This window comes from Alosa sapidissima, chromosome 17 (assembly GCF_018492685.1).
Source record: "Alosa sapidissima isolate fAloSap1 chromosome 17, fAloSap1.pri, whole genome shotgun sequence".
NCBI classification, from domain to species: Eukaryota; Metazoa; Chordata; class Actinopteri; order Clupeiformes; family Clupeidae; genus Alosa; species Alosa sapidissima.
The window spans coordinates 26,352,833-26,378,310 of record NC_055973.1 but is presented as its reverse complement, the minus strand read 5'-3'; the positions used below and the strand labels follow the sequence as shown (position 1 = coordinate 26,378,310).

At 42.6% G+C, this 25,478-nt stretch overlaps 1 protein-coding gene across 4 annotated transcripts; it reads right to left on the bottom strand.

The window, feature by feature from the left end:
• On the bottom strand, positions 1–21,245 carry snx16 (sorting nexin 16). Of its 4 annotated transcripts, none has more exons than XM_042067012.1 (9): positions 21,089–21,242; positions 20,417–20,533; positions 19,492–19,929; positions 10,796–10,882; positions 10,509–10,657; positions 9,409–9,478; positions 8,231–8,367; positions 2,456–2,572; positions 1–2,309 (listed from the first exon to the last, which is right to left on the bottom strand). In XM_042067012.1, the coding sequence occupies exons 3-9, from the start codon at positions 19,816–19,818 to the stop codon at positions 2,234–2,236; spliced, it is 963 nt and encodes a 320-aa protein (XP_041922946.1). In that variant the 5' UTR covers positions 19,819–19,929; positions 20,417–20,533; positions 21,089–21,242; the 3' UTR covers positions 1–2,233. The 4 variants fall into 4 exon arrangements, with proteins under 4 accessions (XP_041922946.1, XP_041922943.1, XP_041922945.1 ...); XM_042067009.1 differs by having other exon boundaries at positions 20,433–20,533; XM_042067011.1 differs by having other exon boundaries at positions 20,433–20,627; positions 21,089–21,241.
• Between the last annotated feature and the right edge of the window lie 4,233 nt (positions 21,246–25,478).

The window sequence follows — 25,478 nt, the reverse complement described above, 5'->3', positions numbered from 1 at the left end:
TCTCTCAGTATTCCGTATTGTGAACACAAACATACCCTGACCGACACACATGTAAGGATGTCCACTTATCTTTGCTCATGCGTACAGAATCTTCTCCACACACATGTAAGGATGTCCTCTTATCTTTGCTCATGCGTACAGAATCTTCTCCACACACATGTAAGGATGTCATCTTATCTTTGCTCATGCGTACAGAATCTTCTCCACACACATGTAAGGATGTCCTCTTATCTTTGCTCATGCGTACAGAATCTCCAATCCAAAAGCACTGTTTATTTGTGAGTGGATTGATGGTTAGGTTGGTGAGGATTTCTAGGTCCACTCTTGACTGTCCCTTTCTCCCGAAGTGGACTGCATTGTGCCTTGCCATAGAGTTTTGTCCCTTCGCAGGGCAAATTCCTCATGAGGGCCTTTCACCCTTTACGGTCATAAACCAGGAGTGCCAAACGTTATCGACAAAGGCCTACGGTCGCGGCATATTTCCGTTCCAACAACGCCACCTCACAACTGCACTAACTGACCATCTGATCCCAGCCTGACCACACATGACTGGGGCTGTGTGGGCAGTTGCTGTTGAGCATCTGTGAAGAGAACTGGACAGCCCTCAGGAAGGGGGGGGGGGGCAAGCAAGGCACTGTCCATGATGAGAGCTGACCTTGGTGACACACACGGTGAAGTAAAGCTATGCAGATAGATAGACAGACACACACACACATACACACACACACTAAATATGAGTGAGTGTGCAGGTGTGAGGAGAAGGCACTACGATTTAGAGAAAGCCAAGATTAGTTTACCCAGAAGCCCCCAGGGCAGTAAAGTGCATCATGTGATCTGGGCTGGGCTGCAGGAGGAGCCGCCCACAACCAGGACTGAGTTCAGTTGCCACACGGACTGAGACAGACAGACAGACTGCACGAGACCACGACACAAACACACCTGGCTTTGTCTATGGCTTTTCTTGATTTCAAGATTTTCTTGCAAATTTCAACACAAAACAGCTGCAGATTATGGCTTTAAGTGGTGACCTATGTATACACACACACAAACAAAAAAAAACCACACATACACACCTAGTGTGTGTGTGTGTGTGTGTGTGTGGAGGGGGGTGCATGGTAGTGCCAGGAGAGGACTAGCTCCCCATTAAGACGGTTAGTTTCCTGTAGCAGCTGAGATGCTTAGATTGCCTTGCCATTGACCCAGTCGTCCTACAGCAGAAGACCAGCAATGTTGTCCACTGAATAGCCTTTTTAAGACTACTGCCATAGTAGTATTGTACATATCATGTATTTATCATGGCCACTATTGAGTTATAGTGAATACGGAGTAATCATGAAATAAGCAGGACTGCAAATGTACACCACACATGGATACATGCATGCACAAATATTCAAGCACACATACACACACACACACACGTGCACGAGCGTGTGCGCACACACACACACACACACACACACACACACACACACACACACTCTTCCGTTTCCTATAGTGCAAGCAATGCATTCTAGCATCTAACATACCTATTTAAAAGCATTATCAAGTGTCTCGTAATGGAAGATGGGCCAGTGCTGTGAGATGGTGAAATGGGTGATGGCTGTGAAGGCAGTGTTATTCCAAACAAAACCAAACCAAACGTACATGAGTCACGTAGAGTCCTGATTGGCAAATGGCCGCCCTAACCACGGGTGCCACACAGTACTGGACGCCAGATTATCCCTTCTCTCCTCGGCAGGCCAGACTGGGAGTGCTGCTGCCCTGCGCCGTCACCACAGCATGGCATGGCAACCCGCCATAGCAACCAGCAGCTCACTGGACAGATCCAGGGTCAGGTCAGGGCTGCTCTGATCCAAGCTGCACACGATCAAAAAAGCTCCAGCTGTCCCACCACACATGCGCACACACACACACACCCATGCACGCACACACACACGCACACGCACACATGCACACAGCAGCCACGGACACACACACACACACAGCAGTCATGGCAAGTGCATGTGGCGGCGTTAACACTTTCTTATGTGAGCCTTGGGTCCCATTTCCACACATTCCCGTACATGTGGCCCTTCTGTCCTTCTTCTCAGCCTGCGCTGCGGTGGTTAGCGAGGCTCCAAGCCACAGACGTGGAGAACTCCCAAATCATAAAGGAGAAGATGCAGGGCCGTAAGAGAAAAAAGAAAGAGGGAGAGGAGGAGAAAGATGAGGAGGAGGAGGAGAGCAGTCTGGATTAGTGCTCCAACTGGGTGACCTGGATGACTGGGGGGGAGCAGCTGGACGACACCGGACGACACCAGCACACTGACCTGAAAGAGGAAACGGAGAGATGGGACAAACTAGTGGCATTTTAAACTGGAGTATGAGTCAAAGTCAAAGTCTGCTTTATTGTCAATGAGATATACGTGTATGTGTGTATGTATGTGTGTGTGTGTGTGTGTGTGTGTGTATGTACCCGTTGTGTTGGGTTGTGTCCTGATCTGCCTCTGTGGTTGAGGACTCTGCGTCTACATCGAGATCCACTTCCACACTGCTCACACTGCCCGGGGCTGATACACATAGACTCTTCCCACTGCAAAAAGCACACACACACACACACACACACTTTCAGAATGTACCAATAAGAGGAATGTGAGCGTGTGTGTATTTACAACAGGTCTATGCATGTGTGTGCGTGTGTGTGTGGAGTTAGGAGTCCTCTAGACTTCTTTTAAGCTGTCTCAGAGGTGGAAAGTTGCGTTCGTTGGGGGCAGGGCTGGATTAACAATTCATAGACCCTTGGGAACAAATGTCTGATGGCCCCCCCTGCCCCCCAGCCAACGTGAATCGGGCGGTCAGTTAATAGGCCCATTTAAGGCACGAGCGCATCTGTGAGGCCAAGCCTCACCAAGTAGCCCGTTTGTTTACAACTAACAGGGATCCCCCCTGTCAAGCAATAACCATACAAAAAGTTAAAAACAGATGACATGATGCGCATCACTGACATAATGTGCAAATAATATAGCCTAGATATTCCAATATATTCGAATACATGTGTTTATTTGAGAGGGGATATTCAAACGTAATTTCTGAGCAATTTTGACAGCCCTAGTCCACTGTAGGCTACGCCAATCGTCTATTAACACCTTCCACCTAACCCCGGTGAGTGGGGGTCGCTATAATGCGTGTGAAATAGCACCATTGAGTAGCCTATGCGAAATAGCCTTAAAATCTTTCCGGTGTTGTGTGCCTTCTGGTTTCTCCACCTACTGATTTCCTTGCGCGTGCATGCGCTGCAGCAGTTGTCAGACATTCACAAACAAGTTGTTTTAGGCGGTTTGAAGTCGCTTTTCATACGCCATGAGCGCTCGGCTACATTACAGTCACTCGGACAAAAGACATGTAAAAAAATATATGTTTTGAAAACTAGCATTAAACTGGATCCGATCCCGCAAAAGCAACACACGCGTGACTCTCTCCATCCTGATTTCCTACTCTTTGAGCCAACTAATATGTTACGCGAATCAATTAACTAATTAATTAATAACGTAGGCAACACCCAGGTAACATGTTGTCCAGGCTATCTGAAACAAGGGGTTGCCTCTCATCTACAACAACTGGTTACCTTGGGCTGCTACAGTTGTCAGTGCACTGTGCACAGTAGGCCTATGCTACTCTTTGTGGTTGATCAACTAAAAATAAAAGATGTATTTGGTGATGACGTTATTGTAGGCCTAGTAGACCTAAATTCTGAGAAATTAAATGGTTCGAGAAACGATCTACATAGCGCACCATACCGCGATGTCTTCAAGGCTTGAATGAAGGGAGTTTGCAAAAATTAGTGTATTTTTCAAGTCAATAAACATTCTTAATTTTCAAATGTCTTTGTCAGGGAACATCTGACTTTTAAAAACCATAGGCCTGGTAGTCGCTCAGACAAGGAGTTATAAGATAAAAGGCAATACCATTTGTGTCACCTAATGCAGTTCAGTGAATTAGCAAGATACCATCAGAAGCCAACAATCATAAAGCACCTGTGCGCGCGCACGCTCTCACCCCTGCGCATGAAGCTGTCTGCGTGTTGTAGGCTAGATTTGCGTGAGTTCTTTCTATCTGCTTTACTTTTGTGAGTTGCGACCACCTAGGCTATGTTATAGACATTCTATGAGGTACCAGTGTTTAGCTGTGTCACAAAACGATAAGCTTTGTCAGACTACTTTTAAAATTATATTCAGGGCTATATACATTTTAAACATTCTGGGCTGAAGACCCGACAAAGCCTTGTGTTAATTCTTCAGGTGGGAAGTGTCAGGAATTTTCATACGAGAGACACTCTCATTGGTGGTTAGTATATGGAGTAGGGAATTGACAGCAACATATCCAATCACATTATGAGAGATGCTGAATTTAACATAAACTGCAATGTTTGATTTTAAATGAATGTAAATTTAGCCAGGACTGTAAGCTGGCACACGTGGGTGCTCAATGTTTTCAGTAGGTCCCCGAGAGACGGAGCACCCCCGGTCAGGGCTCTACACTTTTTTTTTTTTCAGGAGCACTTGTGCGCCCAAGTTAAAAAAAATTTAGGAGCACAGAAAAAAATTTGGGCGCACAGTCAGTTCTGTACTTAACTTACACATAATCTAACATTGTACTGCAGCTAACAGTTAAAACATGCCAGTGCACCAATTGCGAATATTAAGAATGACTGACAACATTTAGGCTACAGGAAACAGGATTTTAAAGATCAGTGCCTACTTTATTTTCAGTCTGTTCTATTATCCTACATTTTGTTAATGTAAAATAATATAATACCATATTTGCATTTAGCCTGTATATCAAGTATCCTGCCAAATGTAGGCTAATTTATTTATTTGTGAATCCATCTATAGCTAAATCAAATATGCCCATGGTGACCTATCTGACTCCATACATCATTTTTACTCGCATGTGCAATGTGAACGTCTGGGATTGGGGAGAGCACTAAATGCTCTTCTGAATAAGCACAAAGTCAAGCCTTAAATGAAAAACACTCTTTAATAATCAAAAAAATAAACGCTAATGAAGTAAACTTGTGACCATCAAAAATCGTTTAACAGCTCCGTGATAACAGGACGTAACAGGAAGGCATTTGGCTGAGCAACGGAGGTTAATATGCTCTATATTTTGTCCAAATGATGTCTGTCTATCATCGTTGCACTCGGAGAAAACCAGAATGTTTAATTAAGTGTGCTTGCAAAGCAGCACACTTATTGTTCTTTTTAAGTTTTCTTATTATTCCTGTAAGCCCGATTTTTGGCCAGCTCCTGCTACTAGACCTTTTGAGATATCGCCACCGGTCCAACTCTGGAATGTCCGGCCGGAACCGGTGTAGTGTGGAAATTGAAAATGATGTCACTGACCCTTGTCATTCTTCCGCCATATTGGATTGAATAGAAAGCGAAACTAAAGTTTCACAGGTCACAAATTTGGTCCGAACTTCACAAAACTTGACGTACATGATCCTTGGACCAAGCCTCACGAAAGTTACAGAAAGGATTTTTGATTTTCAGAAGCGTTTGCCCGTCACAGCCAAACGAAATCGGCGGCGAAGCTCCGAAACAGGAAGTTGTCCATATCTCAGGAACACTGTCACTTATCGATACCACATTTTGTATATGAACTCGGGACTCCAATGTGAGGATGCATAAGCTAAAAAAAAAAGACAATATTCCAAAAGTTTCCACCATTTGGCAAACCACCCATAGGTATTTGATAACTATCACCTTTAACCTTTGTAGTTGCACTTCTACCACAATGTCTTCCAAGTATGCACAATGTCTCTGGCCAGCCACAATGTCTCTAGGCATCCTTGCCCAATCATGAAATCCTTGCTCAGCCATGGGATAGTATGGACTTACGAACTGAAATGGTAAGGAGAACATTAGCTATTTATTGCTGACGTAGTACAGTTATTTTCACATTGACGGTATTCAAAATCATTTTTTTTCATTATAGTTAAAAATCATGATGGGAGAGTATTATTACAAATGTTACAAGTATGCAAATTCATATGTTTACGGGCAATTAGGTTTTACTGTGTTGTTTTGTTGTAAAGACATGCAAGGCATTCTGGGCCATGTAATGAGTGGTGGTCGGCAGCACTCCATACATATTAATATGAATAGGTGTTTCTGTAAACCTAGGGACAATAAACAGCTATCTCTGTTACAAAAACGAGCTGGTAATCGCTCATTGAAGAGGGAACTATGATAAAAAGATTGTTTTCCTAAAAGCATGGAGTTGACGAAAGAATAAGCAGGAAATGTCACGTTAATGTTAAATACATCTGAACGCTAGGTGGCAACGTTTAGTGAAATTACATTTCACTAAATACGGTGTGAGCTTTACACGTAAGGAAGGTGCAAATATTATGTAATTTATCATGGGAAATTATTGGAAATGTTATTTCTTGTTTATTCTAATTGCAAACCACACACATCCATTCTTAATCACAAATACACTTTTAATACCTTGAAAAGACTCTCATTTCGTTTATTTGATGTTGCCTAGCAACACAGCCTTCAGAGCAAAGATTCTAGAACAGGGCTTCAGCAGAGCCCGTTCTTATTAGACATTCTCTGGCTTCAGAGAGACACGTTTTCGTGGCCAAGAACCTAAAATCGTTAACCAAATATTGCTTTATTAGGGCAGGGCAGGCATATTTCTGGCTATTAAATTATTTCTAAACCAGTCTGCAAAAGTCTGTAGTGAAGTCTGTGTAGGGTTTTCCAGCTCCATTTCTTTTTACGAGACACACTGCTCACTTGAGACCTCTGCCGGCTGTTGCAGCGTCGTTGCAGCGTCACTGGAAAAATACAAATTAAAGTCGCGTGATCCTGCGCGCGGACCGCGTGGGAAGCTGGCCAAGTCGAAACACTGCCCACTGTACACAATATAGCCGCTTGTGTGAATAGAGTCTGGTGACTCTCGATTGGGAAACGTTTCCAACATTTGCATCGCAACAGGCACTAACTTGTTTTTTCAAGTTTTTCAGTAATAGGAACCTGCTTTTGGAATGACTTACCGATAGAAATAAAAACACAAACAGAACTGACAACATTTAGCAGTAAGGTAAAACAGTGGCTGAAAGTAAATCAAGGATGTGACCACTAAGACACGCACACTCGCACACACGCACACACACTCCATTGTCTATGTTTTACTGTACTGTCTGTGTAGATGCCTGGCTGTTCCCATAGGTGAGTTTGCGGGAGGTTGGGTATCTGGGGGTTGTGTATTATGTGATGTGATGTTTTGCGTCTGTGTTATTGTATGTTGTGTGTGACTGGCTGTTCGCATAGGTGAGAGTTTGCGGGCGGCTAGGAATCTGGGGGTTGTATTGTATGTGATTTGCTGTCTGTGTTATTGTATTTGTGTATGTTGTGACTGGCTGTAAAAAATAAAATAAATAAAAAACTTTGAAATCATTGGTCCAGCCTTACCAGAATCAGAAATTCCTAATGTTACTTCCTACCTTACCTAAAATTTACAAACTGACAATAAACAGCAACAGTCAGGAAACCTGAGTGGGTCTACCTTTGCTATAAATAAATGTCTGCATTTTCCAACTGCATTCTTTGTTGTTTGCAGGTGTTGCTGTTTCTGTTTATCACATTAAGTTTCGGTTTCGTCTCCCCCTCTCGTCGCTGATTGGCCTGAATTTTTTCTTGTCTGAGGGAAACAGTTATGAACTGTCCCTGAAAAAAAATCTAGGTGGGCGGGGCCAGGCTAGTGCATTGGTGTCTCTATGAAGTGGACAGAGTGAGACTGAGGATATTGAGACCGAGATTGAGTGTGTGTATTCTTAGGGCGCAATCACACTAGACCGTTTGGTTCCGACCCAAGTTCGTTTGGACTGATTGTTCTGTGGTTTTTGTTAATGTGAATACAGTCCACCGAACCCGGGTGTGCACCAGGGTCCGCTAGAAAACGGGGGTCTGGGGTAAGGTTTGTTAGAACTCCAGTGCCATTTGAATGTTATCTGTTCCAAAACCAGAAAATAAACTACCATTATTGCGACGTTGCCAAGCGATATTAGTAAAAAGAAGCTAGTGTTTGACATAAACGGACCCAGGTCCGCAAAACAAAAATGTCATGTGAACAGAGACCAGCTGAGTAATCGCACTTGGGTGTGGTCCAGTTGAACGGACCCAGTGTGATTGCACCCTTAGAGAGTAGTCCGGGGAACGTGGGGATGCTCTGCTCCTACCTGAGCTTCTGCTGCAGGAGCTGGATGGTGTCGTCACGCTCCTGCAGCTGGCTCCTCAGCTGGCTGATCTCCCGCTGCTTATCCACAAGTTCCTGCTGCAGCCGGTAGTTCCCCTCCTCCAGCGTCTCGCAAAACGCCTGACAGAGGAATACAGGGTGGGGGAGGGAGGGGGGGGGGGGGTGGTGGAGAGAGAGAGAGGGAGAGAAAGAGAGTAAGAGACAAATAGAGTAATATAAGATAAGATAAGATAATCCTTTAATTGTCTCCCAAATTGTCTCATTGCGTCCAAGACAGTGAAGGAAAAGAGACTTACAGACAACCCCCCCACCCATACATCTTCAGTAAGACATGCAACAAATACACATTCCTTTTGCATGCTTCCCTGCACCATACCTGTTCGAGCCCATGTGGGAAAGCACTACCACTGTGTACAGCCATTTATCACAGTAACAGACAGTCTTATCATCCTAGTACACACTAATGCTAAATACATAAAATAAATAAATACAACAAGGATAACCTATTCTCCTATTCTAATGGGAAGCCACAGTTCTTACGAATAGTTACATAGTCCTTGTGTAATGTATATAGATAATATAGAGTAATAAAGAGAAAGAGAGAAAGAGAGAGAGAGAGAGAGAGAGAGAGAGAGAGAGAGAGAGAGAGAGAGATTAAAGATGTACAGAAACACAATGGGTTACAAAATGACCTATAAGAAGTATTTGACTCAACTAATCACAAGAGAATTGTTCTTGTGACCCAGGCTACTCAGTGTGAGCCAGACTGGTGTTATTCCCAAATAATCAACCCTCTGATCCCCACAGCTGAAAATATGCTTTAGAAATATAATCTGGCGCACACACACACACACACACACACACTTTTACAGTGTTGCAGCAGGCTGAGGGTTGTTAAGCAAGTAAAAGTTACAACCTTGGCAAGCGTGTGTGGAGGAAATGGCCCAGGAAGAGTTGCTTTCCAAAGGAAATGACAAGCACATTATTGTTCACTGAAAGTTACCATAGTGCACTGCACTGCTGTGAATGTCAAATCAAAGCAACTAGCTGGTGCTCTACCCCATCTTGGCTGTTCTTACAACTAGCTGGTGCTCTACCCCATCTTGGCTGTTCTTACAACTAGCTGGTGCTGCTGCTCTACCCCATCTTGGCTGTTCTTACCCGACTCTCCTCCAGACTGTCAAAGGGTCCTGGGGGGTCATCCAGACACAGGAACTCCCTCACCGGTGTGCTGCAGGTGCGCGCGCATACACGCACACACACACACACACACACACACACACAAACAAACAAACAAACCATATTCAGATGGGAATTCATACATTTGAAAAAAAACATGAGGGGCCCTATATCTTGGCGATTCAGAAATGGATGGTCAGAGGCGTAAAGCTTAAGGGCGTGTCCAGTCACAGATTTTGTGATCAGACATCAGGCACATTGTTCAAAAGGGTTGTTTCTTCTGTTTCTTAATCAGTCCTGAGTGTGTTTTGGGTGTAACATCCTTTAAACCAATGAGAATGACATCTGTCATTCTCTTTAACAGCAAGCCGTGCAACTTCAAAAAGTGCATTGGTATTTTGACAGTCAGCGGCGCATTTGAAGGAATCTGTTTGCACACGAGACGTCCGTGTATGGAACACAGAGATTCCACTAAACCATGCTTTACTAAAACCTGTTTTCGACTAGCAGAGTATAGCCTATATCTGCACTCACCTATTATTTGAACTAATAGGCAAAGTGAAACTAACTTCACCGTGGACTTATTGTCAACAACAAAACAGTTCTACACAGTTATTTACTTTCACTATTGACTGACAAGGGGTTATCATCGAAAACATAGCCTGAAAAAAACAACACTTACTCAAATAATGTTGAAATGACTGAATACAAATCCTAAAGATATTTATCCTGCAGAGGAGTTGTTTGGGACTGGTTGCTAAGGGCTGCTTACATCTTGTGACAGTGTGTCTCTCAGCAGTGCTTTTGACGCCTTTCGCTATAGACCAGGTTTTTCTTGGTCAGTGTGGCGTAATGATTTGTAGAGGGTGTAAGATAGCGATTTTTGGATCATGCGCCAGATACCCTTGGGCACAAGGATTAATAAAAGTGGAGCACATGGCTAATTCTTTATTCTTGGGCCGAACACTTTATTGAGTGTAAGATAAGAATAAGCGTTGCGTTGCGCTTTCCGCCGGTTGTAAGGTGTAAGGGCACTAAGAGTTAACAGGCACAATCCAGTATGATGAAAACCCCACACCCACCAGTTAGCAATGTCTTTGTGGGCCACCAGGTTCTGCAGGAAGGCCTGAAGGCCCAGTTGTCGATCCTCGAGGAAGTCACACTCATAGTTGTCTTTAAACCAGCGCTTGGGTGGCAGGGCCAGACGGAAGCCTGGAAACATCTCCTTTAGCTGGGACACACACACACACACACACACACACACACACACACACACAGTCTATCGTGTACATCTGACTTTGTAAACTGGTATTGCATGCCATTCCAAGACTGACTGAGGTTAGTGAGAAAGTGTGTGTGTGTGTCTGACCTTGTCATTAAGCCGTGAGAAGTCTGCGTAGCGTCTGAAGATCACCCAGCTCTCCTCACTGTTCTTCTTCACAAGAACTTTGTACACCTGCAGAGCAGAGAAACGCACAGGTAAACTATGGCGCAAGACACAGTGAACACAATCTGTCAGAATTTCCCCACGCAGTCTTTCAAACGGTCATCCCTTCAGTTGAAATTCCACCTAAGCCTAGAGTAATCCATTGGAATGTATCACCTAGGCCTTTAAAACTATGCTAACTTGTAGAGACTCAACAAACAGCCAGCATAAACCATCCTAAAAGCTAAATGAGGACAGTACATCTCCTGTTTGACTCGACTTTCTAGTCAACTCCTTTGAATACAGTGTTTCCCATACATTGACTTATTTGTGGCGGCCCACCACAATATCAACATTGACCACACAATGATTTTCCAGGTTGTACTAAATTGTGCTTAAATCTGGTTAGCATCATAACCACGCTGCGCTAATTTGCTAAAAACTGTTGCATTCAAGTTAATTCTGCAAACCTACCACCACAAATAGAATTCAATTCTGTGGGAAACTAGTGTTAATTTCGTCAGACGAGACGAGAGGAAATATGTTCGTCAACAACCTTTTTTTTCATGACTAAGACGAGACGGCAGTAATGTCCTTAAACACTGACTAAGACTATCTTAAGATGCATTATTGTTGACGAAAAAAGACAAGACTAAAATGTTTTGCATGAAATAAAAACTAAGATAAAATCTCTCTTCATTTTCGTCTACAAAATGAGAAGACAGAATATCTAGCTGTTACGTTTTCAAAATATTCCGAATGAGTTCATACGCAACAGCTTTCCTGTAGGCTAGTCTACGTGCTGTTGCTGCAACCCTGTGGCTGCAACACGAAACTACATGGAACAAGAACACTGGAGATTTCTGCCAGAGTTAGCAAGCTAACTACCTAAGCCAGTGGTCCCCAAACTTTTATTTCCGAGGGCCAGCTCAAAATGCCTGGCTCTAAGAGAGGGCCAGAAACTCGGAGTATATCAGTAACCATAAATAGCTTAGTGCTGTGAACAGTCTACCTTAGTTGAATATTCCATTACATTTAATCATAGGCTACTGTAATTTAAAACCATTGCTAGCTGTGTTTATATTGCCATCATGCCATATCAGTGTAAAATGTAGCTCAAATGAAATATTCAAAATGTGTGAACTCTGAACTCTTTGCATACACAGCTCAAATTGTGAACAAGCAATATCCTACAAATAATTTAAAGTTCTCAAACTATGAGAGTTTTATGAAGTGCTGGCAAAAACATCTGAAATGACCACTTTCACTCACCTGATGAGAACTTTGTGAATTGTGAATTTGTATAACATTTGAACGAGTGGATACAAAATATAAATAATTATCCCAGAAAGTCCCAGAAATATGATTTGAATAGAAGTTAGTTAGTTATTAGCAATTAATTGATAAACTTTTAGAATACTTTGAGCACTGATACAGTCAGCATAGGCCTCTTACATTGTTTGCAAGTAGGCCTACATTTCATTCCGTTTTCGATGGCAAACGCGAAACAGCGCCAAAACGACCACCAGTGGACAAAAAGAGTATTACATGTGTACTGTTAAGACTTGCTATAGAGAATGAATGGGGGAATTACGGAGGTTATAGTTTGACAATGTCATACTCCCATGCGGGGCAGATGCTACATACCTTGGACATGTTTTGGGGGGCCAACCAAAATGATGTGGCAGGCCGTATCCGGTAGTTTGGGGACCACTGACCTAAGCTTTATGCCACAATGCAACATACCCAGAAGTTGAAGCTTCTCTCATACAAATTAACATCCCCAAGAATGTCCATACGAAAATGTTCATCATGTAATGTCAACTATTTAACTAGTTAGACTGATGATGCAAAGTTTGCTAGCAAGTAAGCTAATATGAAAAGTTCGCTAGCAAGTTAGCTATGGCTAAGATGGAAAGTCTGTTTGGGGAATGTGTTGTGTTTGGGCGCATATCGCCATCTAGCGAGGCGGAGTAAAACATTAATACTTTGGCCTACGACAGTGTTTCTCAGACTTTTTCAGTTTCAGGACCGCTTAACTAACCCTAGCTAAAAAAAAAAAAAAGATTAGACCTACTTCAACAGTAGCCTATAACTAGATGTACCGCATAGCGGTACAAAATATGACCGCCGCTCAGTCCTGTACATCCGTTCCGCGAAAATAAATCACACTTCAATTTGTCTCCATATTTTACTCCATCCCCCACTCTTGAAACTTTTGTGTATGCTTGTTTGGCATGCCTGAGTGTGTGTGTGCGGCTGCACAGAAAGTAGCCTACTGGTGCTGAAAAGGTGAATAGATTGTAGAATAGCCAAAGAAGATGTAGCATTGTTATAAAACCTTTAAAATCTCTAAACAATCACAAGTAGGGCAGTTCATCACAGTTCATCCATTGCAACTGGATTGATGAAAGGTCACTTACACCTGTAGGCTACATTGTATTTGGGAAAAGCAAAAGGTATCAGCATAATGTTATTTATTTATTTATTTTTTATGTATTTATAAACAAAAACATCTCTGTCAGTTCCATGCCGTTTTCAACAGCTATCAAAAACAAAGGTCATTTTTGGATGGATGGATTTTTTGTGAATGTTTCTTCTTCTACATAAGATTTTAGTCATCTTTAGTTCATGTAATACTTTATTGTCAATGCACAAATTAAGTAACAGTAGTCTGAAACGTTATTGTTAATGCACAAATTAAGTAACAGTAGCCTAGTCTGAAACGAAATGCTGTTTTACATCTAACCAGTGGTGTAAATAACTGACATGTCCAAATGGGCCTTGATGAAATGCGTCGCTAGACTGTTCATACACATTTTAACGGGCCAAAGTTGAAGAGCTTTTGTCCGTTATTGTTCGTGCAAATATAGGCTGATTCATGTTCCCTTGCATTGTTTAACTGAGGTCCATGGCTAGTCTGGCTTTCATCAGACCAAGCTCAATCTTTTAAGAAATCAAAAAATAAATAGCGGGCAGATCAGGCTGGGTTCACCCAGCCTAGTCCATAGGCACCCGATATTGTTTAATTTTCCGATTGAGATATACACGCTCTGGCTATTCTAAATGCAAAAATGCATCAGGGAGTTATGACAAAACGGTAACTAACAAACTAGATCCTAATAGAAAGCTGTTAGCTTCCCTAAGCTACAGGTAGGATTATAAGGTAGGCCTATTTACAACATAAATTGTCAATAGGCTATGCTGGCGACACAAATAAAATCTCCTTTGGAAACCAATGGCTTACGCCTTACAGTATCAAGCGGACTTAAACTGTTATATCGTGGCGAAAAGTTGTAATAACATTCACGCAGCTCCATGAGTCAAGGAAAGCGCGAATGAAGTAGCCACTTCTAAATGGGACCCACTACACAGTTTAAGGTGTTTTGCTAAAGCAGCCATAATGAAATGAAGGTGTCATTGTTTGGATACTTCACACACACGTGCTTTTTAATTTCACAGACTACAACTACCAAGCTGTAATCAAAGCACATCGACTCCCCTCTCACACCCTGCACGCACTTAAAACAAAATAAACAGGCGTCTCAGTCTCACGCATGTATAGGCAAAACTGTATCAGACCGGTGTAACGTTGGTAAATCTTCCATTGCACAGAATGATTTTGTAGCACGTGCAATAAATGACAGTCGAAAGATACAAACAGTGCTGCTATACGTTTGCTTGGTATAACCGCATTTATAGTTTTCTACAAATGCAATAAATCAAATGCCTCCATCACTCAACCAACGCTAACGGTAACATTACCTAGGTCCTTATTGATATTACAAGATTAACGTACCTGCAGTAAAAACCAAGCATGTCCGATAAACATCCTCAGATTTATTTCGGCTTCAAGAAGAAATGGGAATTACACTTCATGTGAACATCGTCCTATCCTTATTAGATGTTCGCTGCGGTAAATTACAGTCCTTGTATGAAGCGTCCATTGTTTTTTCCAACCCACTTTTAACTTCCAACAAAATTACGTCTGACTGCAACGATGCGCCATCTAGTGGACAAACGACTACTTCTCGCCAATACTGAAAATGCAGCCATGATGATGATGATGAATATTTATTTTGGCTTTCTTTTAATCCTACTGATTTTCATTTTTTACCGGGGGGGCAAATCACAAATGAGTGATTATGAGCCAGGTTGATGTGGGCCCTTGAGACCAACATACCATAAAAGATTCACAGAGAACTGTGTCTGCCCTACCCTCCTTTGGGGGGTCCAGTCCAGCGGGGGGGCTGCAGATGAAAACGAAAAATGACGGTTCCATGCTATCCATGTGGGGATACATGCCCACCAAGTTTTGTGTACCCCGGTCTTTCAGTGTCCCGGGAATCCTTGTTGGTGTACGTCACTAAATGTACACATAAATTATTTTATTGTAAGGCCCCCCATGAACGAAAGTACACAAAACTTGGCATGCATTCAGAGGGTGTCATAATGATCCTACACTTTTAATTTCGTGCAGTTTTGACCTTGTCAGCCAGAGATATTGAGATGAAAACACCTAATTTTTTGCTTTTTAATTTTTAACTAGGTGGCGCTATACATGAAATAAGTGGTAATGGGATGGGTTGACATGCCCCCTTAAGACCAACATACAAAAAAAAGGTGGACCTCCTAGGCCCTACGGTTCTCGAGATATTCACAGAAAACTGTCTCCGGCCACCTACAGGCCAGTTGGTGTATAGTAACATAAATTAATTTATTGTGTGGCCCCCCATGAACGGAATTCCACAAAACTTGGCGTGCATACAGAGGGTGTCATAATGATCCTACACTTCCAATTTCGTGCAGTTTTGACTATGTTAGGTCACAGATACCTTCAATTACACCACCTCATTTTTACTTTTTTGTGTTTAACTAGGTGGCGCTATACATGAAATGAGTGGTTATGGAATGGGTTGACATGGCCCCTTGAGATCAACATACAAAAAAAAAATGGTCCTCCTAAACCCTACAGTTTTCGAGATATTCACAGAAAACTGTGTCTGCCCTACCCTCCTTTCGGGGGGTCCAATTCAGCGGGGGGGCTACAGATCAAAACGAAAAACGATGGTTCCATGCTATCCATGTGGGGTTACATGTCCACCAAGTTTCGTGTACCCCGGTCTTTCAGTGTCCCGGGAATCATTGACGGAAATTTGGGCATGCGAAAAAGAAAAAAAAAAAAAAAAAGAAAAAGAAAAAAAAAAAAAAAAAAATCTGACTAAACCTATATGACCGCCGCTTCGCTGCGCGGTGGTCATAATTAGTCTACACAATAGGCCTACTCACTGAACCACCTTGCTTATTGTCATTGCACTTTGCTTATTGTGTGGATTCATACTGTATGATTTAAACTGGCATATCTTACATAGACAGTGTTGCAGAAATGTTTTTACATACAAGTTGGTTCAATATTGCAAACAACTTATAGTATATTTTACCACGTCTGCTCGCGGACCACTTGGGATAGCTTGCGGACCACCAGTGATTCCCAGACCACACTTTGAGAAACACTGGTCTACGAATATGACAGTGGTCCAGTCAAATCTTTTACTGTCTATGGTCAAATCCCAGCCGAGCTATAACTGTAGCTCGACTTACCTGTGCATGTAAACATACTGACTGACAAAAAATCAGAATGAGTAATTATAACAGACGAGTAGCCCTGTGGACACACAATATTGTTGGAAAATTTAGATGTGTGAAACACTATTTGACTCAAATGGTAATCAGAAATAATAATAATTTGTTATAAAAATAAAGACTAAAATGTGTTGACTAAAACTGACTAAGACTAAGATACCTCTAGTTTTCTTTTGACTAAAACTAGACTAAAATGACGAGACTTTTAGTCGACTAAAACTTGACTAACAAAAATGATTTTTGAATGACTAAATATGACAAAGACTAAAAGGGACATTTCGTCACAAGACTAAGACTAAATTAAAAATAGGTGACAAAATTAACACTATGGGAAACACTGGAATATTTTAAGAACATTCCTGAAAATTCGGCCCAAGAAATGTGCATCTCTGTGTGCATTTCCATCCACTGCACTGTGGATGGAAATGCAAATTAAAAACACCACACTAGGCTATGCGAATAAACTCATCAACTATAACCGCATTATAACTGTGTAAAAATCTGGCCCCCTCTAGTGAATCTAATTTTTAAGCACATTAGAAGATTGAGTGCAAATGTCAAGCATTTCCATTCAGGATTCCTTAATTGAATAATCAAAATGTGCATTAAAAAAAGTTAGATGGAGGCCCTGCTAGTGAGATCAGTACTGGTCACACTGTGAGTCAGCCCGGGTGGGAATGGGCAGGCTGTGTGTGGGTGGGGGACTGACACCAGAGATGAGGCATGAGGGGGAAACCCATCATGTCTGATGTGATGCTGACGGGGCACCTCTCCTAGACAATACACACAGCACCTCCTCTCTTAGACAACACACACAGCACCTCCTCTCCTAGAGCATACACACAGCACCTCCTCTCCTAGACAATACACACAGCACCTCCTCTCCTAGAGCATACACACGGTACCTCTTCTTCTAGAGCATCCAGACAGCACCTCCTCTCCTAGAGCATAGACACAGCACCTCCTCTCTTAGACAACACACAGCACCTCCTCTCCTAGACAATACACACAGCACCTCCTCTCCTAGAGCATACACACGGTACCTCTTCTTCTAGAGCATCCAGACAGCACCTCCTCTCCTAGAGCATAGACACGGCACCTCCTCTCCTAAACAATACACACAGCACCTCCTAGAGCATACACACGGTACCTCTTCTTCTAGAGCATCCAGACAGCACCTCCTCTCCTAGAGCATAGACACGGCACCTCCTCTCCTAAACAATACACACAGCACCTCCTCTCTTAGAGCATCCAGACGGCACCTCCTCTCATAGAGCATACAGACAGCACCTCCTAGAGCATACACATGGCACCTCCTCTCCTAGAGCATACAGACAGCACCTCCTAGAGCATACACACAGCCCCTCCTCTTCTAGAGTATACACACAGCCCCTCCTCTTCTAGAGTATACACACAGCACCTCCTCTCTTAGAACATCCAGACAGCACCTCCTAGAGCATACACACGGCACCTCCTCTCCTAGAACATCCAGACAGCACCTCCTAGAGCATACACACGGCACCTCCTCTCCTAGAACATCCAGACAGCACCTCCTAGAGCATACACACGGCACCTCCTCTCCTAGAGCATAGACAGCACCTCCTCTCTTAGAGCATCCAGATGGCACCTCCTCTCTGTCAGTAACCCATCACACGTTGTAGCCTTGACCATCCGCTAACTTGATGCTGATAGAGCACCTCTCCTAGAGCCTACGCAGACAGCCCTGCTAGCTTTGTGCTATTGTCAAACATGTCACTTAAAGTGGACCAAAAGCCTAGGAAATGTGAGAGCTCAGCAGATTAGCTGAAATATGACCAGATATGCATAATACAAAACAGGACGGGAACAAACAACAGAGTTGGGTGGAGACATGAGACAGCAATGGAACAAAATGAACAAAACAAAATGGACAGCTGGGGGAAAAAAAAACACAAAGAATAAAAATATGGTTTGTAAGTTGAAAACGAAATGTTTAAAGTAGATCTGAGAGACAATAATAGACAACTGGAAAGAAAGAAAATGTAGAGATGACACACAACTCTGTTTCTGACTTCATAAGTATTCTGTTTATTTGTTTGTGTTATTCTTTGTCTTTTTTTTCTGATTACAAGTCGGCTGCTACCGTAACATTAATGTCAAGTTAACGTTATTCCATTTGGCTAAAGAGCTTGCCATAACTAGACTATGTTGGGCCTCTGAAATCCTTCCACCATCCGTGAACAAAGCTGCACTTTCAATGTCTGGTCAGAAAGATTGCTCAGGGCAGTGGGCCTACTCTGCGAGAGATCTGCCACTGCCACAACCACCTAGCTTCCCTGTGAGCTGCCATGCTAGCGTTAGCATTTAACGTTTGGTGCCTGGAGTCTGGATTGAATAAGGAACTCTGATAACGTCACGAACTATGAAACAACAAACCGTCGTTGTCAAAATCCACCGAGCTGCTGATCAGCAGGATCTCCCATCATGACTTCAGACTGTTCTGTGCTTCCAATGCTCTCCAACTGCCAGTAAATCCTCTGGGTTGGTCAGTTATAAAGACACAGCTGAGCCTTCACCTAAGTCATCCTTGCCCTTGGACATTTTTCAGCCAGTTAGATGCAACCAATTGGACTAATTTAACATGAAATTTTCTTTTTAAATTTTCTTTTTGACTTTTTATTATTTGTTAAAATGTTGTTTGTTGTCTGTCTTGTATGTTCGTGGGTACGCTCGCGACTACCCGCTCCGTCCGGCATCTTTTTTCTTGTGTGTCAATGTCTTGTATGTGGAGCTCTTTGGGTTGCACTCTGTGCATACAAATGCGCTAAAAGTGACTTGACTTGACTTTGTTGTCCTGAACCAGTAACGATGACATCAAACAGATCTAAAAATAGTGTAGTGAATGTGTTGCAAAGGAACACACCTGTTGCATAGCTATGCAGTCGGACATACACACAGAAAGTGTGTACGAGCAGAGTGCAGAGGCTCTCTTGGTCAACCACACAGCAGTAACTCACCGTGAACTTGGCCCTCTCCTCCATAACCTCGTAGCCCAGAATGGAGGGTGTGATTGGCCTCTCGTCTGAGCCGGCGGCTGTGGAGGAGGTCGAGTTGGCGTTGATTGGGAGTGGGCTGGTGCTGAACTCTACGCTTGGCTGGTCCCCTGTCAGGCAGGCGCGGGTCACAGGGCTCTGGCACTGCACTGGTGGGGTCTTGACCCCGTGACCCCTGGAGGACTCCGAGGAGCTCGAGACACTGCCCAGAGATGAGGTCCTCTGCGGCCGTCGAGGTTTCCTAGAACTCCCCTCCATAGGGATTGGTACTGGTACAAAGGGTGTAGCCATCGGACTGGCTCTTATCACAGAGGATGTCAAGTGTGTGTTGTGAGGAAGGCTTGGCAGGGCAACCTCGACCCTGTGGAGCTAGGGGTGGCTGCGCAGCTCATACACACACCACTGGCGCGCACACACACACACACACACACACACACACACACACACACACACACACAATAAATTAGTAATAATCTTGAAGTTACAAAAATATGGGCCATCAGACTAAAGGTGTGGTCAGCAATTCAATTTCGGGAAAGGCCCAATTAAATTGAATACCCCTCTCATCTAGAACAGAACTGAGGACCAATTTGCTCAATTTGAATAGTTTATTAAGGGCTGACACTGCCTTTAAAAGAAAGACTAAATGGTGCGCGCAATTCGGTAGTGTCAATCCGAGCTACCTTATCGATCCATATACCCCAAGATTAATTAAGCATTTTCCGTTTCTTACTACTGGGCATAATTAGCTCATGCTCGAAAATACATAGCCTACCCAGTGGAGTTATGATAGCCTAGGTCTATCTGCAATGTACACAAACACAGCATTGACACCCTTCAAATGAAAACAAATGACAAGCCTAACTCATGACTTTTGCAATGAGGTTACCTGTCGGCTTACTCACATGTTTACAACAGCGAGTCAAACAGCCGCTCCCTGTCGCCTTGAGCGAAAAACAGGATCACACGAACAGTGCGATGTGTTGCCACGAAGACCGACTCGAGGCTATGGAGTCACAAGGCGCAGGTAGCATCGTGGAGTCAGATCATCTTACACTACTGCGTCGTGAGCTACCTAGCGCTAAATCTGCCAAGAAGCACTAAAATGGCATTGTAAATCAGACATTGAAATAGAAAATGAATAGCAGATAGTGTGAAGTGAGTTCTGTGAGAGTTCTCTGGTGAGGCAAATCCCCCATTTGACTTGATACTTGATTAGCTTGACTGACAGCTGCAGGTAACCCAGATCGCGGTTAACGTTAGTTAACTCGGTTGATTCATACTAAACAGTGACACAGCTACAACCAAATCCTGGTAATTTTTAGATGAATAACTTTGATCACAAAACGAACTGAATGCACTCTCTACTAAGTACCTAACAAACTGCAACGTAGCAGCACAGCTAGCTAACTAGCTTCCCAAATGTGTTCGCTGGCAAGCAGGCAGGGTAGCCAGCTAATCCCAATGACACTGGTTGGTATCCTACGAAACTCCAAACCTTCATGCCAAGTACAAAGAAATGACCGTCATATAGCTTGCAAGCCCAATGTTAGATACTCACCGGTGAATACCAGTTCTTCCTAGATGATATTCCGATATTTAAAACACCGGAGTACATTTAAAGCAATGAATTTCCAAACGTTCAGCTCATATAGTAAGAGACATCCTACTGCTGCTTGCTTGCTGCTGGTAACCCATCACGCGTTGTAGCTCTGACCATCCGTTCAGGAAAATGTGTTGCGTCATGACGTAAAATGCGCAGTCACAGACTTCTCGACTAAACTGGGTGAAATCTATGTGAAATAGAACATAAACTAAACTAATATAACGGATCTCATCTTGTCGTATAGCCAGCTTGTGCACTACAAGCAAAATATCTCATCTTAATTAAGACCAGTCTGAGTCTAGTGTAGTATATATATTATAACTATATAGCCCTATAGCCAGCCTACCTTTATACCAGATAGGGTTCCTGTCTAGAGGCAATTTTATTTATGATGCAGAAATGTAATGGCTCATGGCTGCCTCCATTTAATGATCCAGGAGAGCTTTTCACCAAATTAATCACATGCTCTCTCTCTCTCTCTCACACACACACACACACAATGCTGTACACGTACACACACACACACACACACACACAATGCTGTACCTCCTCCCAGTCTAGGTTGTTCCATGTAATGTATTAGAACACAATAGGTTGTTCCTCTTCTTTGTCCATAATATCATAAGAACTTAATTAGCGTACAGTCATGGCCAAATTTGTTGGTAGGCCTACTCATTGAAAGATGACTTCATTCTCCTGACAAGTGATACAAATCAGCAATTACAAGCAGTAATACAAAAAGCAGTTTTCTCAGTTCCATGGGTAGCCTAAGCTATAGTATAGGCTATCCATTGCTTGACTGCAGTGATGGACTAGGGAACTTGATGGTGGATGGAGCAGTTTAATTGCCTGCATGGGAAAGCAAATACCAACCTGAAGGACATGACACATGATCCCCTACAGCTGTTAGAGGCCTAGTTATTCATTCCTGCCTATAGGGTCATATTATGCTCTAATATCACAGAATACTTCAGTATTCACAATAAATACTGAATAGGCTTAAACAAAGTGAACAAGAGCCTATAAAAACAACTAGTTTACAGTTGGTGTGTGCATTTCAGCATAAGACTAGCCAATTGAGTGTTATAATGGAGACAATACAAAGACAAGACTATATAATCTATAACCCAGTGTGTTATGTATGTTACAATAATAACATTATACATGATGTTTATTGTTAGGCATGTTTACCTGGCCAGATGGACAAGACAAAAACACAAGCATCAAGGAGCTGACAGCATGCTTATATTCCATTACAATATATTGGCTGTCTGTTAATAAGAAAAAGGGAAAAAATCCATATCCAGGCACTAGGATTGTAAATGTTAAAAAGCCTTTATTTTTTAGGGCTAAAGTATTATTCAATTCAATTCAATTCAATAAGCATAGACAAAGGTGTAGTGGCTCACCAGCCTTCATCAGGCTGTTTGATTGAACAAATATATATTCAAGTGAGGATACACATAGAACTTGTTAAGTATGTGAGTAACAGCTATCTTCAATTTATGAACAAACAAGCCGGTTTTATAGGCTACTGCATAAACTGACACAGAAAGTTATTTCCTTTTCATCCAACAGAGGGCAGTATTTGTCAACAAACCGAGATATCTGCCCGATGGTGGCTGCAGCCTGCTAGATACATTTATGTTAAACCTTGAAGGACTTCATAAGACCCTATTGGCATTAAAGTTCCAGAAAAAGCTGACCACAGTGGCCTGTGTAATCACAAGCCATTGGACCAGTCTGGTAAAGACTACAAGGTACAAGGTACAAGGAAGTTTATTGTCACATGCATATAGTTACTGGAAGTAAGAAATGCAGTGAAATTATGTCTGGTGTCAGTCTATTTGTGCAAAGTTGGGGGGGTAAAAAGTGCAGTAGAAGAGGGGTTTAGTAGATTAAGTGGCAAGGGCTGCATAAAAAAGGTGGGGGAGGATTGGGATTGGGTGGGGGGCACCAACAAGGAGCACCCAAGAGCAACAGGGGCAAGGAAAAACTCCCTTACCAAGGAAGAAACCTTGGGCAGATCCACGGCTCAAGGGGCTAACCCAACTATGTAAATAGTTATGACTATTAGACTATGTAAATAGCCAGTTGTGTAACAGCCTGTGGAAGGTGCGCTGGGTAGGCTATTTGTTTTTTCACTTCATCAGACAGGTCAACATTGAGATCTCTCTCTCACTCTTTCTTTCTTTCTTTCTTTCTCTTTCTTAATTTCTTTCCTTCTTTCTTTGCCTCTTTTTGTTTGTCCCTGTTGCTCTACACTGCAATAAGTTCAGTGGTGAAATATTTTGGGGAGATTTATTCCACATTTGTTTTCCTCTATTTTTAAATGAAAATATTGTAAAACAAGACAAATGTACACAAATGTAAATAAGACGAATGTACACAGTTTTTTTTTTTCATCTTAATGGTGTCTGAACGGCCTAGATGTGGTACAGACCAACGGAACATTCCCATTCCCATGACAACCCATCTTGGGCTGTAACGGATAACGTCAGTAGGAGACCACGTCTCTGTTTGTATAGCCTAGTTATGAAGACCTGCCAGACAGCAGGATTTAACCTCTAACCAAAACAATGATTCCACATTATATCAGCGTGCTCCATTCACTGCAATGTGTCTAAATATACACAAGAGAAGATTGACAGCAAACATTCTAAATATACACAAGAGAAGGAACAGCAAACATTCCGTTCATAGAAATGAAATGTTTCGGGCATATATCTGGTGAGTGAAGAATGTCCATTTCATTTGTCTTAATGATATAATACAAATAAATGTAATTACTTGGCACTTTCCATTACTATTCCATATTAATTCAATTAAATTATAGACATTATATGTACCTCCAGCAACTGTGTCAGGTCAGAACTCAGGGTACAGGACTCAGTTGAAGAGTTTGGGATGCTTCTTTGGTTAAGCATGCTGTCATTTGAGCTATGGGGAGGGAGACTCACTATTTGCACTGGGGAGATTTTTTATGGTGGTCTGCATTTCACCGATACACCAATCCAGTTAGAATCTGTGTTCCACCGATGATTGTGAACACTGCAAAATCTACACTCAGCATCCACAGCCTGCTCCAATGTCTGCCACGATATGACCCCCCCCCCCCCAAAAAAAAAAACCTAGGTAGCCTAGCCTACTGTCCAGATCATGGTTACAATGACATTTATTTTTCTTTATTGCATTTTGCATTTCACATTATCCATTAAGTCAACAGTTGTAATCCTAGGTCAAAATACGACATAATTTTCACTTAGCAAGTGACTATAGAACTTCAAAAAGTCATATACCACTTGTTTTTCCATTTCCCTACCCAAATAGAATAATGAATGAATGCAAACAGACCTAATTCTGTAATTCAAGAGTTATTCTCAGCTCAGTTCTGAATGTTGTACAGGCCTGAGTGTGAATCACCACTCAGCCTCTGAAAACCCTATTCTTTTATCGAAGTCCTTGGATATTTGCCCACCCAGATGAAGTTATATACAGTTATACAACGGTGACTCTCTTCAGACATCAGTTCTATAACAACTGCACAGAGCACTCTCTTTCATCAACATGACAAATTACTGTTGTTGGGTTCTTTGCCAGGTTGCCATGAGAACCATCACCTCTATAATGAGTTCCTATGAAGTGAAAAGGGCCATTAATGACTGATCATGAATGTTTTGGAGTACACCAATCACAGTTCTTACCATGCATTACGGCAATGGATCGCTTCAAGGCCGACAAAATGGAAAATGCATCTGGTCAATACTCTCAGGTTGGTCATCTTCCACTGAGAGGCATCACAGATGGTCTGTTCACAGAAGTTAATGCACGGTCGAGGTTGTAAAACGGGCCTGACGCAAAGCGTCGACCGTGGAGTCCGTTGTAAAACTGCCCCGACGCGAAGTGTCGACTGTGGAGTCCGTTGTAAGATGGCCCCGACGCGAAGCGACCACCGTGGAGTCCATTATCCCGCTTATTCCACTGTTCCCACTTGCGTTGTGTTCATTTCCTGTTACAAATGAAACGCTTTAATCGCTAAAACTGTCTTGTTTGTAGGACACATATCAACTAATTTCTCAACTTGCAGGACAAACTGCCGTTACTAGTTCTAAATGAATGGTTGCTACAGCCAAAGGCCAGTCGTTAGTTCTAAATTGATGGTTGCTACGGCCAAAGGCCAGTCGTTAGTTCTATATCTCCCGTTGTCAAGCGGTCATATGCCAAGATTCTAAAAGGAAAAGGCTACACTGTCAATGTCAAAATAGCTCATTTAACTCTGTTTCAATGTGACAGTTGTTTATGATACACTACCTTGCCCACCAAAATACTAAAAACAGACAAGCAC

What these genes read in the sequence shown, in the direction of transcription:
- snx16 (XM_042067010.1), bottom strand. Translation starts at nt 19,818, where the DNA reads ATGGCTACACCCTTTGTACCAGTACCAATCCCTATGGAGGGGAGTTCT. An exon ending in TCTCACGGCTTAATGACAAG is followed by an intron (nt 10,658 to 10,795) that starts GTCAGACACACA and finishes TGTGTGTCCCAG; the next exon opens with CTAAAGGAGATGTTTCCAGG. An exon ending in GACACAACCCAACACAACGG is followed by an intron (nt 2,310 to 2,455) that starts GTACATACACAC and finishes TTCCTCTTTCAG; the next exon opens with GTCAGTGTGCTGGTGTCGTC.